At 39.5% G+C, this 19,120-nt stretch overlaps 3 protein-coding genes across 3 annotated transcripts in view; all 3 read right to left on the bottom strand.

Annotated features, from left to right (window-relative positions):
• Positions 1-2,635: 2,635 nt before the first annotated feature.
• On the bottom strand, positions 2,636-6,792 carry sumo3b (small ubiquitin like modifier 3b). Its single transcript, XM_069698629.1, has 4 exons — positions 6,683-6,792; positions 6,009-6,137; positions 5,788-5,859; positions 2,636-4,271 (listed from the first exon to the last, which is right to left on the bottom strand). Exons 1-4 carry the CDS (start codon positions 6,701-6,703, stop codon positions 4,206-4,208), a joined length of 288 nt encoding a protein of 95 aa, XP_069554730.1. The 5' UTR covers positions 6,704-6,792; the 3' UTR covers positions 2,636-4,205.
• Positions 6,793-7,728: 936 nt separating this feature from the next.
• Positions 7,729-11,376, bottom strand: pttg1ipb (PTTG1 interacting protein b). Its single transcript, XM_069698653.1, has 7 exons — positions 11,252-11,376; positions 10,855-10,910; positions 10,622-10,730; positions 9,946-10,048; positions 9,476-9,541; positions 9,101-9,147; positions 7,729-8,459 (listed from the first exon to the last, which is right to left on the bottom strand). The coding sequence occupies exons 1-7, from the start codon at positions 11,352-11,354 to the stop codon at positions 8,416-8,418; spliced, it is 528 nt and encodes a 175-aa protein (XP_069554754.1). The 5' UTR covers positions 11,355-11,376; the 3' UTR covers positions 7,729-8,415.
• Positions 11,377-13,498: 2,122 nt separating this feature from the next.
• myo10l3 (myosin X, like 3) overlaps positions 13,499-19,120 on the bottom strand; it is a 70,400-nt gene continuing 64,778 nt past the window's right edge. Inside the window, 8 exon segments of the mRNA XM_069698628.1 lie at positions 13,499-15,353; positions 15,642-15,833; positions 16,333-16,788; positions 16,885-17,008; positions 17,192-17,328; positions 17,479-17,686; positions 17,793-18,090; positions 18,539-18,662. Of these exon segments, the coding sequence (XP_069554729.1) occupies positions 15,249-15,353; positions 15,642-15,833; positions 16,333-16,788; positions 16,885-17,008; positions 17,192-17,328; positions 17,479-17,686; positions 17,793-18,090; positions 18,539-18,662 (1,644 nt within the window). The 3' untranslated portion in view covers positions 13,499-15,248.

The raw sequence follows: 19,120 nt of genomic DNA, 5'->3' as shown, positions 1-19,120 counted from the left end.
TTTAAAGTATTTAAAGTAAAAGTCCTGGTTCGGTCTGCTGACATGAGATAATATTAAATATTACAGCATAAGATGAATTACTGAAGCGTCAGTGCGTAAGCAGCATGTTACTGTTGTAGCTGCTACAGGTGGAGCTGGTGTGGACTCATTTATATCCAGTTTTATATCTAGAACATTTGCGAGGGGACGAGAGATGATTACTGGGAGATAAAACAAGAACAAAACAAAGTTCTGATACACAAATCTGTTTTCAGTTTTTGGACTTTTTCTCTCAATTTAGATTTTTGGAGAGATTTTGGATTAAATGATTTATTGAAAAGAATCAATGTGAGAAGATTAGAAGGGAAAAATCTCTGTTTGGTGGTAATTTAATTTTTTATGTTTTTTTTCCTTCCCATGTTTGTCTCAGATCTTCCCTGAGACAAAAATCTTTGGGACAAAACCTTCAGGAAGTACAAGCCTCTATTCCAGGCTGTATCTGAGGGTCTTTGGAGAAGCCATGAATGAGAGCAGTCACTCAAAATCACTGTACACTTAACAATGCTTGTGCCTTTTTATGTTGAAAAAAAACCCCAAAAACTTAATATTCATAACTCCAAACACAGTCATTGCTATTTCCCCTTCAACATTTTATGCGTTAAAATGAAATCTGATCTGGGCAGGGTGGAGACCCAATCTACGCACAAGAGGGTGACATCAGCATGCAGAGCTCTGGAGATGATCCAGAGGTTCTCCAGATGCACAGTGCTTTCATTCAGGCTGCTGGACTGATTCAGTAGGGGAGGGCGTCACATCTGAGGTTAGCTGGCTGAACACACTGAGGACGCGGCACGCAGCTGACTGACCTCATACAATCATCACGTGTTCCAAGTGAAGCTGACGCCTCCCCCATGATGTGTACGTTATGTTCTGTGTAGCACATGTTTAAAGCCTACGGGTCAGCTCACAAATATAAACAGATGAATATGGAGAGCACGTCCATCGTGATGTGGGATTTCAAATGTTATTAAACTATTATTCATTACACGAAATTGCACAAAGGTCAAATAATTCAATCCTATTGAGTATATATTCAATTACGTTATCTTTAAAAAGGCAGTTGAACCTATCAGCAGACCATCTCTACAGCATGCTTTTCCTTATGAATGGTGGTACACATTGCAGCTCAATGAGTGACTGATCATAAATTGAGGAAGACACCGTAGTGTCTCACTTCTGAAGGGACATGGCCGAAGAAGCCTGATAGGGACGCCCAGAGTTAAACTTGCCTGTAGGCATGTCACACATTTCTTGTGATATAAAAATAATCCCCCATTTGTTCTTCTAAAACATAAATGTGTAGCTGCACTCCAGCTATTATGTTAAATAATAGACAGTCCTCATTCTACAGTGACAGCAGACCAGCACATGACACAAGATGATGACTGAACTTTTAAAACAATAACAATAATACAAATGTCTTTCTATTGACTGCGGGGTCAGACAAATGAGGTTGTGTGCTGAAGTCCCGAACGTTCCTGACACAGCTGATGGTGACATTACAACAACAACAACAACAACAACAACAGTGAATAAGTTGATGGGATTCATTCTTGTCCGTTACAATAAATGTCTGTGTTTTCTTGCAGCTTTTGTTATACAGTAGGTTTTTATTAGTGTCTTTCTACGATTGTTTTCTTACCAGCAGGTCTCAAAATAAGTTGAAGTCTGAGCGAGATGTACCAGGAAGATAATTAAGACAAACATCTCCCTGGAATATTTATCTTTGTCACTGTAATCAGTGCAGTACAGCAGCTCTGCATCTCACCAAACACAACACGTATAGCCTTCCAAGAGACCACATTAAACACCAGCGGGAGTTTGAACGTATGGGCGGAAGGGGAAAGGGGGAGAGGGGCGGAGGAGGGGGAAAGGAGGGGGCACCTCGCAGCTGCATTTCTAACAGGTCTGCGGAAATATGCCTGGTTTTAGATTATCTCCGAGAGGGAATATAAAATGCTAAAGAGGTGCCAAAAATAAAAGCAGCACAATCAGACCACTGTGTGAGCAGCCTCACAGGGAGCCGACTTGGCTGTTCGGTCTAGTAACATCTGTGAAATCAAGTTCTCTTTAAAGAGGAGGAGGATCATGAAGTTATGGCCTTCACAAGGCTGGAGTGGAGCAACAGACGTGTCTTTGTATTTTAATTTGAAGGCTGGAGGATTCAGCGATTGAAGCAAGTGGCGATGCAGATTTAGCAGAGCGCACGTCTTTCCATCCTCAGAATAATGGTGCCCTCTAATGTATGTGAAGTATATTGCCCGCTCTGGATCCACAACCCTTTTCAAAGGAGACCAGAACGACCATATCATTATCTTGTACCAAGGACTGAACATCTGGAAACAATGACTTTCCAAGAGTTCCTACGATAAAAATAAATTAGTGGCCAGAATATTTATTAGCACGTCTGGTAACATGAAACAAAACTACAGATCAGACCATCATACAGGTTACAAATGAATCTGTTGGTGGTTCTCCTTTTAATGACTTCATATTTGTCTACACACAAGTTGTAAATATTTCAAAATATCTATACCCTATGTTGTTTAAGTATTAACGCCACAGCAGTTTCACAGAAATGGAAGCTACTACGTAATTCAAGAGTCTGAGTACGAAACTATATTTATTGTATACAGTATAGGGACAACAAATAATGTACAACAAAAATAATAGAAGTAATTAAAAATGGAGGAATATCTGCCAGTGTCAATGTGTAATTATTCAAAAATGTTCATTACAAAACTTCTGCTAATAGACAAGCATCAAAGAAAAAAAATGTATAATTTTTTATGAATTTATTCAACCTGGCAACAGCATGACTCGGTACATATACAGACTGAAATGGACAGGTAAGGTGAGGTTTTTTTTTTTTTTTAAAGTTCATAGTTTTGCTTATTCAGCCCGTTCTCCACCACGCTGTGCCAGCACTGGAGAACGGTCTGGCTGAAAAGAAAAAGAAAAAAGAATCTGCCTATTTTACATCATTAAGCGAATGACAATTATTTTGGGTGGTGCTATAATAGTATTGTGGGAACTTGTTTTGGTGGAACATTTGCAAACGGGGAGGAAAACACGAGCATTAAAATGGTGAAATCATTGCAAAAGTCTGAAAAGAACCAAGCAGGCTTGCCTCATCGCAGGATCCAAATCTTTGTCAAAATTTGCCTTTTTCAATATGTAGTCGCAGAGATTGTCGTTTCCAACTGCGATGCGGATTTTGAATACTAACGTACAGATAGCGGACGAGGAGAGCGTCGATTGAAATGATCGACCAATGGCAGAGTGACACTAACATTCTACATCCAGTGAGTCAAACTAATTTACACATGAAGAGAAGTTATCCTGCCGTGTAATAATAGGAACCCCTAACTTACAGTAACCTTTCTATTTTTATATCCATCGACCCAACTCCCGCCCCGAGCCCCCTCTTTTTTTTTTATTTTTTTTTTTAAATAAAATATTTTTTTTCCATGTAAAATTTTTTGGTCCAGAAATATTACCACACTTTATTTACCATTCAGTAAAATCTGCTTTCAGGGTAGCAGTATTGAGGTAAACAATCCATATGGATCCTTTCAGCACAAACATTTCTCTTGTTGGCGTGGACACAAACTATTTTGAATATTCCTTTAAAAAACAAAAGAGAAAAGAGTGAGAAATCGGTCTTAACTGTCTTTTCCGTCTATGGACATATTACCATTTGCTCTAACCCAGCAGCGTTCCTCATATAATCCTAACAAGTACACAAATTAAAATAGCTAAACCCGTTCTGGATTTGACTGTTTACAATCTGTCAAACTTTAAACGACAACAAAAAAATGTAATGCGTTTTATGATTTATGATACATGCAAGGAGGTCATCTCAACCTCAGGACCGCAGTGAGTTGTTGTTGTTTTTTTTCATAAGAAGCCATATTTAATTTGAGCCGTGTCCCTGCCTTGGACAATTTCATATCATCCATTTATGTGAATAAAACATGTTTAAAAAAGTTACCCTGCATCTCAAAGTCTGGATGTGGCTCCCAATGAAAAAAACTGCTTTTTGTTGTGAATAGTCTGACATTTAGCCAAGCAAACTAGGGGGAGGGAGGAGTTAAGTAAAAACGGACATAAACGAATACAACATGAAACATTTTTTGATTTTCTTCCAAGAGTCCACATCCCACTTAAGAAAAGACTCCTCCTGTCTGTTGCTGAAATACATCAATAGTGTCCTCGTCCTCCATCTCCAGCTGTAACGACAAACACATTTACACGTTAATCTACCGAAGAACACTTGAAAAAAAAATATGATTAAGCTGCAGCAAATTTTTTTATTTGTCAAAGTTGGGTTCGTATCGAGCCCTCTAACTGCAGCAGCAACAAGTAAAGCATCAAGTACTCAAAATATAGCTGGCTTTTTTTTTTTTTCCTCCTTCTAGTTACTCATTTAAAAAAAAAAAGAAAAAAAAGTTGCTATTTATTCCCTGAAGCCGAGCTTTTACGTTTAGATGTCCTCTAAATGTCTTGCATGCATACAACAGGTAGACTCTTCTGTATACAGATGTCCTCTTTCAGCGCCTCACATACAGGCCGTGAGCGCAGAGCTACCCACATTTTAAAAGAGGGTGTTTCATGGAAGATTTACCTTGGTTGAAATAGTGACTAGATCCTATGTATGTGAATTGTTGCGGCCCACTGACATTAATTAGACTCACTCCTCAGGTATCGAAATGTGGTACCTATCCAAGCAATTCAGTCCGTACTATAAAAGTGGAAATAAGATCTATTTTCTGATAAGACCAAACTGGTCATACTTAATGCACGTTTGGTTATGTTCAAATAACATGCATCAGCAATTAAAACCACCAATAATCTCAACAGTTAAACCAAGTAAGACAAAATGCAGGCTAAAAACAGCCGTGTCCAACGTTTTAATACTCAACCTGGAAAAATTCAATAATAATAATAATAAAAAAAAAAAAAGTACGGCAGGTAGTGAGCGCATTGTTGCGGTCACGTGTCCCTGCAGTACAATTGGGGAACACTAATATTGTTAGAACCAGCTGAGACAGTGGATTGTGAGGAATGATCTACCAGCAAATATCAGAGTAGGATAACAGGGTGGAGGGGGACATATTGCTTCTTCGTTACAACAAATGAGCCCAATGCATTTCAACGTTACGTAATAACAGTCCCAAACTGTCCTCAACTTCTGCCACATTGGATTAGAGCAAGCAAGTAGATAAATTAATTTACAAACTGTTTAAATTAAATTCAGCTTGAAGTCATTTTCGAACACCAGGCAGCATATGAACAGTTGAAACATCAGCTCATTCACTGGATACGTCAACAAGTGATGCTGCGACAGATGTTTTTACATCACCAGTCTGAATCTTATGCACAAAAGACAACAAAAGACAATTCAACTTGTATGCAATTCCTCATACAATTTATGTCATTTACAAATACACCTCAAATGTCCACATTACGCACGGAGGGACCTCTGAGCGTCATCTTCCTGGTGAAGTTTAGATGCATTATAAATTGGCCTGAATTTCATACCGAGCTTCAACTTCAGGAGCTCTTCTATCATACTTTTGATCTCAATTATTTTTGAATCAAACGTGGCATTATATCTGAATGACCACGCTTTATTATGCAGCTGGGACATATGAACATTTTTGACTGACTGAAAACACGGATGTAAAAACGAATTTGCATATATATATATATATATCATATATGATTTTTTTTTTTTTTACCAACCTGTGCCGGTGTGTCTGTTTCATTAATTGGCTGTCCATCAAACCTAAACCTTATCTGCCGAATCGACAATCCCTGTAAAGAGACAGAATAAACAGAAACAGTAAATGACCGAGTTGCTGCATGCAGCTTAACAAAGAACAAAACAAAACAACAATCACCACAACAATCACCACAACAATCACCACAGGCGTCGTGTGGTTTCTCCGTCAGGAGGAACTTGCCTGTCTTTCGCAGTACGCCTTCATGAGTTTGCTGAGCGGAGTGTGCCTTTTTATTTTGAACTGTACAACCGAGCCGTCCTGACCAGCCACCTTCAGGTTGATGTGGTCGTTCTCCGTCTTCACTCCTTCCTGCAACAACAACAACAAAAACAACAGTCATCACGTCACGCCGGCGCCCCGCTGGTATAACACGACCCCATAAATACAACAGAGGAGGCGGCTGGCTAACTTCGGTGAGCTTCGTAGTACCCGGAGGAAGGTTTCAGCACAGCAGGCTCGTCCAAAAAAAAAAAAAACTGGCGCAGAAAAGCCACAATGGCGCAAATGATAAGAAGAAAAAAACAACAACACCACACCAATCATTCATTTCACTGGCAGTCTCCGGTGTCGACGTCGGAAGACGTAGTTTAAATGCGCGGCGAAGTGACGAGCAGCGGCAGCGGACATTTGATCACGTCGACGCACCGGAGACGCAAAATTGCACCTGAAGCCGAAAAATATCCGCAAACTGGGAAAAAAAAAAAAAAAAAAAAAAAACCTTTTGTTTTCTCCGCCCGCTCAAACGGGGCTTAGCTTAGCACAATATGCTAACGCTAACTCGCAACCGGCGTCTTCCCTTCGTCTGACCGGGACCGGGACCGGGACGCCCGGGCGGTAGAAACGCGGTTACTGACCTTCGGCTTTTCTTCGGACATTCTGCCGCTTCCTCGGGCGTTTATTAATAACGTGGGAGTCCGGCTGAGAGTGCTGAGACGGCTGTCAGCTCCTCCGGCTCTGTCGTTTGGAGCGGGAGCGCGCACTGAAATTTAAAATGTAATTCGACCAAAAATGTCACGTGTTCCACTTTTCCTCGGGAGCGCGGATACGTGAACGCGTAAGATAATTTGCGCACTCCCGCGAGATAGGTGAAACAAAAGGGGGGGACGTCTTGCGAACCGGTTCGTGAGTTCAGGCCGGGGGGGGGGGCTCTATAAATGACCGGAACAACAGCCAGAGACACTAACCCTCTCATAACTCTGACTAGTTGAGATTCAATTTATTACCCAAAGATGGTCTCGGGATTATCATTTCTCATTAAGAAATCCTAAAGTTTCACTTGGGGTATGGTTAATAAAATAATGTCAACATTTTGTATCATTACAGCTGCAGATGTGTTGGAAAAATAGGCTCTTAATGCCATGTAAATGTGCCATGAAATCCAACAATTCTTTAAGTAGGTTCGAGTGGTATTGTGAACGTTACAGATGTGCAGAAGACTGCTGTATGATGTTTTTCATGGTCACTGAAAGGCTGAGCCAGAAGGCAATAATGACTGAGCTGCATATTAGTCTCAGGAACTGAGAGATGCATGGCCCCGCTCTCCAGGATTGGGAGACAGATTAAGGAAAGGTAGGCCTGTATAGTTTCATATGATAAAATGTCATGTGTGATACGTGAATAGGCCAGAAAAGTACTTCCACAGGCGTGTGTACTTTAAAAACAAAAAGCTGAGTGCAAGGAAGAGGTGGAAGCACAGCGATGATTGTGATTTCATTGCAAGGTTTCACCATTTTTCCTTTTTTTTTGTTACAAAAAAGTCCAAAGACTTTTGTAGTTTGGCTGGCATGTATACTTTCCTTGTTTTAAGTTGTGGTGGGAAAATTGGTTGCGAATTTGGAGATTGAGTGACAATTATAAGATGATGTTTTTGTTATATTGCAAAAAATAAGTCACAACTAAATTAAAGAAAAGGAAAACATTTTCATTTATTTATTTTTGAAATTTATGGTCACAATTTTTTTTTTTTTTAATGGCTGCACAAAAAGCAGATGATTCACATGTAGTTCAAGAACACACATGCCTTTTATCCAATACATTTATGAAACTAATTCTGATATTTATCAAAAGCTAAAACTGTAAAAAAGTAAAAGTATGTTACATGAACTTTTTACAGTAGACAAATTAGGTTCCTCTTCGGACATGAATGACTGTAAAATAATGTGTATTCCTATTGCATTACAAATGTGAAACTGCTCTAAAAAGCCCCACAGAGACTAACCAGTTCTGCACTGGAAATTTTACAGTACTAAATTTTGCACAAAATGATACCAGAATGTTGTACAACATGTTTTGACAGGTTTGTCTTCACATCTAGTTTCCTCTGTGGACAGAAAACCATGTTAGCTAAACAAGTCTTCTAATTAATGTTTAAATTCATAAAGGCATAAGAAATATTAATCTAGCATGACAGAAGAAAGCCTTGCTTATTTATAAAAAAGGAACCTTCTTTAAAGAAGGTGTTTTGGAAACACTGTCACATTGAAATCAATCCGGATCATCACAGTTTATTAAAAGCTACTCGTAGGCAGCCTCTCAAAGTTACTGGCATCAACAAGATCATTTAAAAGAATCCTCGCTGAGATTCTCCTTAATGATCATCCATACGGGCGTATGGATTTTCCTTTGCCATACCTGAAAATAACACAGAACAAATCATGAAATCAATAAACAATTCGGGAAGAAATAGGAATATAAATAATTCAGATGAGCTGTGTTTTGATGGATGCATACAACGGAACATTTGTGGGTTAAGTATAAAGACAAATAGCCCGCACAACTCACAAATCTAGAGCCATAATGGGTGCACGGTTGTAGAGCTGAATATCGGCACTCAGATCAATATATAACGACCTTTGTGGGTCAAAAGCAAATAACATACTTCCAAAATCCTCCTCCTAATCCAAAAATCACAGAGGTGAAAAGATTTGGAATTGAATTCTCGTTTATCAGGTAAGAACAGTGTATTGTTTCTCCACTAGATGGCACCAGTGGATCATATTTGCTTAGTTTTGTTTTTCATTGGCTTCTCTTAGTTTATATCAACTTTTTTTTTTAATGTTGTTGCCTTAATTCATCTGCTCAGATTTAATTGTCTTTATTTTATCTTTTTAATTATATTTTGCCCTCGTCCCAATTTCATGAAATTTGTAATTAATTTTGCTGCTGATTGATTACTGCATGTAAACTCTTCATCGTCAAAACAACTCTCTTAGACAGTCCAGATTTGCGTGTATTAACCCACATAAACCACACAAACAAGAAACGTGTCTCACCATATTTCTGCCTGATTTCATCATGCCTCAATTGTATTTCTGTTCTCCTGACCGGAGGAAACAAAGACAAATTGTTAGAAAACAGAGAACACTGGCAGCACTCACGCCTACAGCGTTTGAATTATGGCTGAGATCAACACAAAGTACTGCTTTCATATGTTCATGGAATTGACCACAATGTCACATTTTAATTCAGCAAATGGTATGTGCTGTGTATAATCAAATATGTTGTTTGTTGTTAATCCAGGACAACACTATACATACTTGATAAATAATCGACATACTTATGAGAACAGTCAAACATTTGTAGTATATTTATTTATCTGGGTAAATGGTTAAATTGGCTCATCAGACACCTTCTCAACAGCCATTCACCTTGCTTTCTGACGGGACTTCCTCGCTCGGGTTTGTCGCTGCACCTTTGCATCTTCTTTCTTGTTGCTATAAGGACATGTATTTAGATATTATTATAATAATGAATCATATTTATATATGTTTTTGTGAATTAAACTTATACTGAAATATAAACAACAAAAGAGAGAATGTCATTCTGTTTGCTGGAGTGGGATGTGCTTTGCTTTTAGCTTTGCCCCACTTCACACAAAAGCCCTTTTTAAAATGATCTTCCAAAATGAACATTATTAGAGAAGGCTGGAGCATAGCTTAAATAGAAAAATGAAAGTTATTGTCAAAGCTTAACTGCAGCCACAAATTCTGGCAGGCCTTTGGAGATAGCGGTATCAGCCTGGCCGTACAGAATAACAACCCATTGTGTTCCCCTCCTCCTCCCGCTTCCATGTTGAACCCGATTTCACAGCAAGTGCTTTATGTGACTTCACGCTTACCCAATTCTTTCACACTTGCAGCAGCAGAAGCAGCAAACCAGGATGGCAATGACGATGATGCCCGCCAGCACTGACATCGTGATGATCAATATCAGGAAGTTGACTGGGAATCAAAGCCGGATACAGAGAAAAGGTCAAAAGTCACCTAATCATGAGCCTTTCAGGCACAAATCCCACTATTACATAAACTCAGTGATGATTTCCCTCTGACGAACTACTTTGTGGTGCAGATCCTGTTAGAAGTTATGAGTGAAAGACATTTGACCCATGTAGAAGTTGGCCTGTGGAGAATATGCATCAAACTTAGTGATTATGTCAGTATTAGATCTGATGAGTATTACACAACTAAGAGTTTCTTCATCTCAGGAAAGGCTTGTGTTATATGAACTTTCATTACTGATTACTTTGCTGAATTATTTTTTCCATGGATTCATTATTTGACCTTTCAAAATCTCAGAAGAAAAGTGATAAATGCTCTTCGCAAGTTCCTACAGCTGTAAGTGACATCTTCAGATTAAACTCACAATCCAAACCTGCATATTCAGTTTATGATCAAGTAGAAAAGCACAAAGTCATCACATCTGAGAAGCTAAAACCAGAGAATTTTAGGCATTTTGAATAATTAATGAATGGCCATAATAGTTGCCACTTTGCCACTCTCTCACTGCGGTCTTACCCCAACATAGCCCCCATCGTGCATCACTCAGTGGACAAAGACTGCTGGGGGGCAGGATGTTCCTCACTGGGTAGTCAAGGCATTGGTTGGTTGGGCTGCACCACAAACACTGCAACAAATACAGCCACAAATACTACGGTGACCCTCTTATCTTTGGTGCTCATGGCAATACCTCACTAACACAGCTGGAATAAGTACCGAGATATATGTATACTTAATTGTAGGACACTTACTGACACATTCTGCAGGCATTCAACACAACTGGTGTTGGATCTCAAGGCACAAGGAACTGGAACATAAATGTTTGGGTGTATAAAGGAAATCAAATCAAATCTTAGGGTTTAACTTTCTGCCCACAACGACAAACCATTAGAGGAATTATATTTGAAACAACAGACTTTACAGCAGACACTTCAAAGAATAGGGAGAAGTTTGTTTACTGTGGAATACAACAAAATGTCCTTTCAGAAACTAACAGAGAGAATCGAGAGGATTAGCTTTGCTTCTACCACTACTATGAATCCATTTTTCTGATGTCATGTGACAGCCTCCTGACCAGACTCTGGCAGAACAGAACAAAGCACAGCAGCTAAAAATTTAAAAAATTTAAAAAAAAGATGAGAAACTTACTTGGAGCAGGAGAAGGAGTCGGTGTCTGCGCCTCTGCCGCTAAAACGATACCGCAGAAAATGAAGGCAAAAACGGAGCCGGACGCTCCGTGAACCCTGGACATGGTGATACGAGGCAAAACCCGCGACTGCACAGAGAAAAGATTTGTGGAGTCAAAGGCTGGACCTCGATTTACGAGGTGGTGACGTCATTGTCTTCTGACACTGGTGTTATTAAAAAGCTGCAGAGTGGAACATCTTACAGGAAACAATGTTTTATTGCCAGAAAATGCACATACAAACCTAAGCCACGGATATAGAAACTAACCATGCACTCTACTTGTTTACTGATCATTTGACTTCACTGTAAACAATATATAGTATGTATTGCTTTATTTTATAACATTGTTCACTTTGCAAATTCAGATTAACAGAAAATACAGGGACGAACTTTTATAGCCTAAAGTAAAACTTTATAGCTCAGTAGGAAAGTCACAAGTCATCAATCTGAAATGTGCCACTTTGCATAACGAACACTCTTTTTTTTTAATACTTAGTATATTTTGAATGAACAACTTGTGTGTGTTTTTTGGGGGTTTTTTTGTTCTTAAAATAGCTGACTTCTTGGATCAACAGTCTTAAACAGGAAGTGCTGGGGGCCTGAGAGGACACACTCAACAGCAAACTCTTCACTTTTATGATCTTTTAAAATGTCTGTTGATATATTGTCTATTTTATACTACGTGAACCTTTGACATGCACTAACCATGGGGTTTGATGAGCGAGAGAGGGAAGGAGATATAAGATGTGTAAACTTTATTGTTAATTTAGTCATTTTTTTTGTATAATATCTGTTCATGTATGGATTATAGCAGAGGTCTTCAACAGGGGGTCCGCGACCCCCAGGGGCTCCGCGCAGGTACTGCAGGGGTCCGTGAAATTTGTGGTTGATTAGACCATTTTTCTTTTTAAATATTTTTTTTCTTTCACAAATTTCAATTTCTTTAAATACACATTAACATGAATCCAACATATTGTATTGAATGGATAAATGGAGGCAGAAGATGTTATCTTTCAGTCAGAAATGCACACATTCAGCGACACACAGGAGCTCTCTCAAGCTGGGCACTGGTTCACTCAGCGTGAGACTAGCCTGGACCTGTCCCTCCAAGCCTCCTGCACTCCTCCAGTTTAATATAAAACACTATTTTATACAATATATATAGTAGGGAGTCCCTGCTACATCTATCAGTTTGGGGGTCCTTGGCCTGAAAAATATTGAAGACCCCTGGATTATAGTATGAATGTGAAACCCCAAAGATGATATACTGGTGTTGGAAATAAAGTTTTAAAAAGATATCAGCACACAACTACAGACAAATACTATCCAGAATTTGTTAGTTTCTACTCAATATTCTCTGTTATGAAAGAACTATTAAAGAAAGGACATTTTTATAGGACAGCTTTTAAGGTTGGCAAGATGTGAAAAATCTTATTTGTAGCCTCTTTCAGCATTACACATTATTTTGTCTTTTTGGCCTGTGCTTGAATTGACAGACTCCTTCAAAAGACAATTGGACCACTTACACATCTGGAAAAAAATATGTATTAACAGTTTAATAACTTTTACACCTGCAGGCTTTTACAGCCAGACTATTTTAAAAAAACTTTTTTTGGGGGGAGCTTAATGTCCTTCTGGCAGAACTTTTGCTGACAGCTTATCAGAAAGGAAGGACATCTTTAAAAGCAGGGCTGATGGATGATTATAGCCACAATTTCTAAATGACTTCCAAATCACAAGTGAATATTTTATTAACATTATATAGTTGTTGCAAGGGGTTGCAGGCGTTGATGCAGTTATGGTTTAAGGCTTGAGTAGAGGTTTGATCATGCAGGCAACATCACCCGTGTTGATGCACCATTGATGTTTGGGACCTGTGACAGTGACTCCAGATGCAATAAATCATTCTATGGGTTTAGAATAATCCGTGGCACAACTTAGAAATCATTGATGTCATTGTTTGTTTTTTCATTTTATCTACAAAACAACTGGTCAGCCATTGCAAGTACATATGAGCACTTAACCAAATTCCAGCTTTGTTGTTTCAACCACAATATAATTGGCATTGACAGTCTCTATATGATGCATTTTGTAATGATGTGTTCATGTTGCATAGAGACATGCAACTCAACCAAACTGGCTGAGTGTACTGTGCTGCAATGGTACTACTTTGTTAGTTAAATTTAGGGTAGAAGATGAGACAAGAAACACCTTTTGAAATACAATAATTTATTAAAGCATCTTTAAATTCTGATATAAAACATTTTCTGATTTTTCTTCTTCAAAACAATCAGAAATCTCAGAAATACAGTCATCATCGATGGCTAGATCAGTCCCTGGTTCGGCCGCCGGCAGCTGACCAGAGCGCCTAAGTGAGTATGATTTGAGAGCAATGGAAGACAGTGATGTAATGTGAGGTAAATACTAAGCTCATTATGTTGAGATCATATTATTCCTATCAATCAACTACACTGTAGGGTGGTTGGCATAGGCTTGATTCTTTTGTGTTCATTTACAGTGGCCTGAGAGGAAATATCCTCTGGTTAGTAACAGGAACTGAGCACATTGGGGACTGACGGGGACACAGTTATTTCAGCAGTGACAAATGCTCAGAAACAGGGCGCAAAATGGAAAAAAAAAATCAATAGAAAGCCATGACGAGCTCGTCTGTTTCTACATCTTGTAAAAATTTGTGTCCCTGAATGCACAAATGACAAAGTTCTAACAAAACTGCATTACATTTAAAGCACACTGTTCACTTCTCAGAGCTTATTCTCCCAATACATCGATACTTCAATAAATAAATACCCCACCCTCACATGGCCACTGACATCACTAAAAAAAAACTCATTCTTTAGCCACAGACGCACTGAAAAGGGGTTCTCATGCTTGCACTTTAAAACACGTCCTTGAACATCAGGTTTGGCTCTTTCAACAACATACACTCAGCTCATACATTAAATCAGCTCAGCACTTCCTCGAAGATAGAAGCACAAATATTATGACTGATTTTATCAATTTCTTTTGAGAAAATACTTGATTTCAGTGATAATAGACCTTGCATCTCAAGTGATGCAGAGGTTATTCACATTGAATTTCTTTGCTTTCTGCATTTCTTTAACTTATAAGAGGAGAATTTTCTTTTTTTTTTTAAGTTAGGGATGTGCTTTTGTGGAAACTACCACTCACCCTGTAATATTCTTCTCCTGCAAGGCCACATATACACTTCATATTAGCTACAATACTTAGATAAGGCAAGAAGGTGAGCTAATCTCACCAGGGAGGGGGACAGTTATTTTACACAGTAACCTGAGGGAATCTCCATTTAGGAGAACATTCATTTCAATGGGCCGCAATATTTTATACAAGAACCACCCAAATAAAGGTGGTTACTCAGTCAGTGTGTGTTTACCATTGCAACAAATTCATAGAAGTTTTCTGAGATGTAGGTTTGAAAGACATTTAACATTTTGGAAATGAAAAAGTCAAAGTTTGAATGGAAATGTGGTTCAAATTGTGATGCAAGCTTCTCAGGGAATAAGAGCATGCAAGCTCTGTCAACTTTCTCCGGACTTTAAAATAAAATCCACAAAAAGATACCTGAATTACTTTTCAAGTAACATGAGCAATGACCAGTGTAACAAATGAGAGCAAGTAACGTGTTTGGAGACTGCAATGAGGGAAGCAACAGCCGGGACAACTGTAAAGATGCAGATGCTTGAACGTTGCCACATTTGCCATAAGCAGTAAAGAATGAACATTTCTGTGTCTCTATAGAAAGGAAGCTTTCTGGATGGAGATTGTCCATGTTGCTACATAGCTACTCAAAAAACGCTGCGATGAAATCTTTGCTGAGCTACTTTGTTCATCTTCTCATCTCTACATCTTCTCTCCATGCTTGTTATTCGTCAGGTGTATAGTAGCCGAGTACATATTGTGTCCCGTCCCCAAAACAAAATCACCTGATCCAGTTGGTTCCATAACTGGACACAGACTTCACACTGCAGCGCTTCTTCACAATCATGTTTATGTAGGCTTTCATGATCTTTGTGATTTCTCCAACCTGTCAATGAAAACATAGTCAGCAAAGCTGCTTTTGTAAAAGAAACAAATACAGGAATATATACAAATTAAGAGAAAAACCAAAAAAACACTCCGGTATTTTGTATTTACAACTAAAGAACCGATAAAACCGCTGATGCTGTTCACACCCAAATCACTCCATTAGTCGTAACCTCTGAGGGAAAACATTCACAACAAAGTCTTTTTTTTTTTTAAACTTCTACTAATAGCAAAGCTTCCTCTTACAAACGCATACAAAATTCATTAAAGATAAAATAAGAGTTTGCACCTGTGGTGTTTCAAAGAACATTTCTCTCTCATCCACCGTGATCTTGTAGGTGCAGGGCTGCGGAGCACCAAAGAAGATGATGTGCTCGTATGGGAAGGTCTCCAGAGGCTTCGGCTCCCCTCTTTTGTAGACAGACACGTTCTCAGCGCTCACACTCAACCAGAGATCATGTGGGAAGCCTCCTTCTTTGCACTGTAAAGACACGCACACAGTAATCTCATCAGACATCAGGTCAAACATGACTGATCCACCTGAAACAGTGTCCTCATTAGTATCTTTATAAAATGATGTATTTCAGTTAACAGCCAGCCAACTCGGTTTTCAGCTCCAGAGCAAATAATGTTGCAGTACCTGACATAAAAATGATTGCCGAGTTCCACACAGTGAGGTACTTGTATATGAATTCTTCATATTTTGTGAAACAGAGATCCGTACTGGATCAATAAAAATGATTAAAGTAAGATGAAGAGACTGAAACCTTTATTGGATAAAACAGATGATTACAAAGTTTTCCTTTGCAGCTTAAAAAGGTAATAAATCCCAATATACGTTATCCCACTATTCAACATATCGCAAGATGTTTACAATCGCCATATAATCGTGATAATATCATATTGTGGGACGTCTGGGGATCTTCAGCCCAAATATTGGCCACATTGGCATGTAAGGATTAAAGACTCGGTAAACTTACCTCAACATCAAACAGTGTGGATCCATATCCAGGCCACTCCTTGATGATGGTCATGTATTTGAGCATGGCCTGGTGCTGGTCCAGACCTGTGAGGCGGGACCACTTCTCCAGGATGCTCGCCCTGGTGGCAGACATCTCCTCCTTCACCCACATCTCCAACATCTGCTCCTCCTCCATGCGCTGCTTCTTCATCGATCCCGTCTTCAGCCCCCGACGCAGCGTCCCATCCAGGAAGCTCGTCCTCCGACGCTCCAGAGTTTGGCCGGACCCCGAGGCTCCACCTACTTTGGTGAACTGCAGGATGCGACTGCGCAGGCGGCCTACAGGGTAGACATTTTCCAGGCTCCATGTGAGCCGTGCTCTGTCTCCATAGAGGAACTGCAGGCGAAGAGCAGCGAGGTGCTGCAGGGTTTCTTCACGGGCGGGGAAGTGGCCCCGGGTCAAACTCTCATGGGCCTGAAGGAGGAGTAAAACAACAAAAAAATTAACACCAACTGTATATTTAATTAAAAAAACTCTCAATAAAAATGGAACATGATCAGGTAAGCACACCTGCTCAAACATGAACGCAAACTCCACTCCCTCCTTCGGCATGCTTTCAACATCCAAGAAACAGTAGAGCTTGAAATACAGTCTCCATTGGCCTTCATCCTGAGCTTCCTCACTGCCGGCCAGTCTGGGGAGGAAAACCATAAATGTCACGTCAGTTTTTGTCTTATATTACTTCAAAATCTTCTCATCGTGATCATGTCCCGAACACAAATTTCGAATTCCTATGTATCACAGCTAAACACAGATTAAAAAACTATAATAAAACACATGATCCGGTATAAAATAGCCCCTGTGTTTTATGACATACCTTTCAAATTTAGCCAAAACATCAGCCACAAGGATTCTGCTTTCCACAGCTTTGTCAATAGTGTTGTTGTGTTCAAAGAGAGCAAACATGTTCCTGCTGTCCTCCATAGCCAGACCCCGGATTAGTTTCTCCACCACCTGGACAAAGAACCATAATGTTTAGTATCTTTTAGCATGGCTCCAAAAACAAAGAATTGGAGTAAAAGTAAATATCAAATAATCACAGAGATGGCTCGCAGAGGAACATTTAAAAAAAAGTCTATGTAGTGATGACTACAGCGTGCTTACCTCTCCAGCGGTGGTGTGTGAGTTAATGGAGATCTTACAGGAGCCTCCTCCGTGACAGTAGACTGTTGTGGTCATTTCCTGTCTGGTAAGCAGTGCCATGATTTCCTCTTGAGAAGGAACAAACTCCCTGCTCTTGGTCTTCTTCAGAGACTCACCAACGAAATGGGCAAACATTTCGATTTCTGTGCCAGGGAATAGCTCCTTAATCCTGAAAAAAACCCACGGACCCAAGAACAAAACCTTTCAACCAGCTGTTAATCATTTATTACTGGATTGTTAATGATTAAACGCCCCGGTCCAAAAGAGGCCCGCACCTTTTCAGGTGGAACTTGAGGTAGCGTAGGATGCCTCGGCTGGGCAGGAAGGTGCAGCTCATGCAGGTCAAGAGATGCCAGTGAGCGCGGTTGGCAGGACTGTTGGGGTGCGGGACGTGGTTGGTTTGTTTGATGAGCTGACAGTAAACCTCATCCCGTAATGACCTCAGGTCTTGACAGGTCTGCAGGATTCCCTGGATGATTGGCACAGGGTCTGAGACAGCCTCCATCTCCTGCAGTGAGTTGAAAATCTTCACCGCCTCATCCTGCAAGCTGGTATAACCCTTTTCCTTTTGCACTAAGAGAGATAGAGAGAGGTCAAATTCATTGTCAAACTAGGTGCTTTATCTAATTATTTGCTCTACTGTAAGTAACTACTTATTTCATCCCAAATGTATTTTTTAAATTTCAAATTACTTTGTTAGAAATCTTTCAGGGACTTTTAGTTTTTAGTTGTAGTCTTCTCACATGCATTTAATGTACATCCACATTGTCCAACATGGAAGTATATTACTCTGGAAACCTTCTCATCTTTGTAAAAAAGACATATTTCTTTTATTTCTTAAAGTAAATATTCAAGCAGATTCTGTTACTTGAGGAAGAAAAATAATAATGCATGTATAAACGTACATGTTACAACATAAAACCGATCGATACTTCTAAGCTGAGTACTTCTAGTCTAGTACCCCAAGCAAGTAAATTTATCAATGGAAACTGTTTGCTAATAGTAGCTGCAGAGCACTCACAGTGGATGCTGACGTCTCCATAAGGCAGAGGTAGAAGAGGGGAGTGCAGAGGATGCTGGGTATATCTTAGGATGGGGTTCCTCCAGTACGTCTGCTCCACAGCCTCCACATTCAGACTGCTCTCCTGGACACAGAGGAGATCCGATTTGTGATCTTACCCTTAGTCTCTAGTCATTATTTCTTTATCAAGACAGCTTTTTTTTTTAACTATAAATGGGGGAAATTTTATATTTCAGTGAGTCTGATAAGGAAATAAGAGAGCAGCAATATTAATGATCACTGCAGCAAATCAAGGGAATGGCTGAATGCACTGTAAGAAAAAGATAAACAAGTGTTTTGAAGCAGGAAAAACCCAGACTTTAAAAAAAAAAGATCACAGCACACAGGCAGTGAGTACAAGTACCTCACTTTACTACCGTGTGTTCCTGCCAAAGGTTTGCATGACTGAAAAGAATTGAAGTAATAATATCAATGTCCATATGCTGATGAAATGTTATGCACATTTGATGAGACGCATGCAACATTAAATATCAGACATACAATGACACAGCAGTTATCAGTAAGCAGGAACAAACAGTCCAG

This window comes from Brachyistius frenatus, unplaced genomic scaffold (genome assembly GCF_029030835.1).
Source record: "Brachyistius frenatus isolate BFR_SWC_R1_liver_20210118 unplaced genomic scaffold, ASM2903083v1 Contig_27, whole genome shotgun sequence".
In the NCBI taxonomy this organism is placed as follows: Eukaryota; Metazoa; Chordata; class Actinopteri; family Embiotocidae; genus Brachyistius; species Brachyistius frenatus.
The sequence above is the reverse complement of the archived record's forward strand: the minus strand, read 5'-3'. Positions and strand labels throughout refer to the sequence as shown.

Coding starts and splice junctions, on each gene's coding strand:
- pttg1ipb (XM_069698653.1), bottom strand. CDS start 11,354: ATGTCCAGGGTTCACGGAGCGTCCGGCTCCGTTTTTGCCTTCATTTTC. Junction 10,731..10,854: donor AATGCCTGCAGAATGTGTCA/GTAAGTGTCCTA, acceptor TATTTGTTGCAG/TGTTTGTGGTGCAGCCCAAC. Junction 10,049..10,621: donor ACGATGGGGGCTATGTTGGG/GTAAGACCGCAG, acceptor TTTGATTCCCAG/TCAACTTCCTGATATTGATC.
- sumo3b (XM_069698629.1), bottom strand. CDS start 6,703: ATGTCCGAAGAAAAGCCGAAG. Junction 6,138..6,682: donor TGTCCGAAGAAAAGCCGAAG/GTCAGTAACCGC, acceptor TTGTTGTTGCAG/GAAGGAGTGAAGACGGAGAA. Junction 5,860..6,008: donor AGGCGTACTGCGAAAGACAG/GCAAGTTCCTCC, acceptor GTCTCTTTACAG/GGATTGTCGATTCGGCAGAT.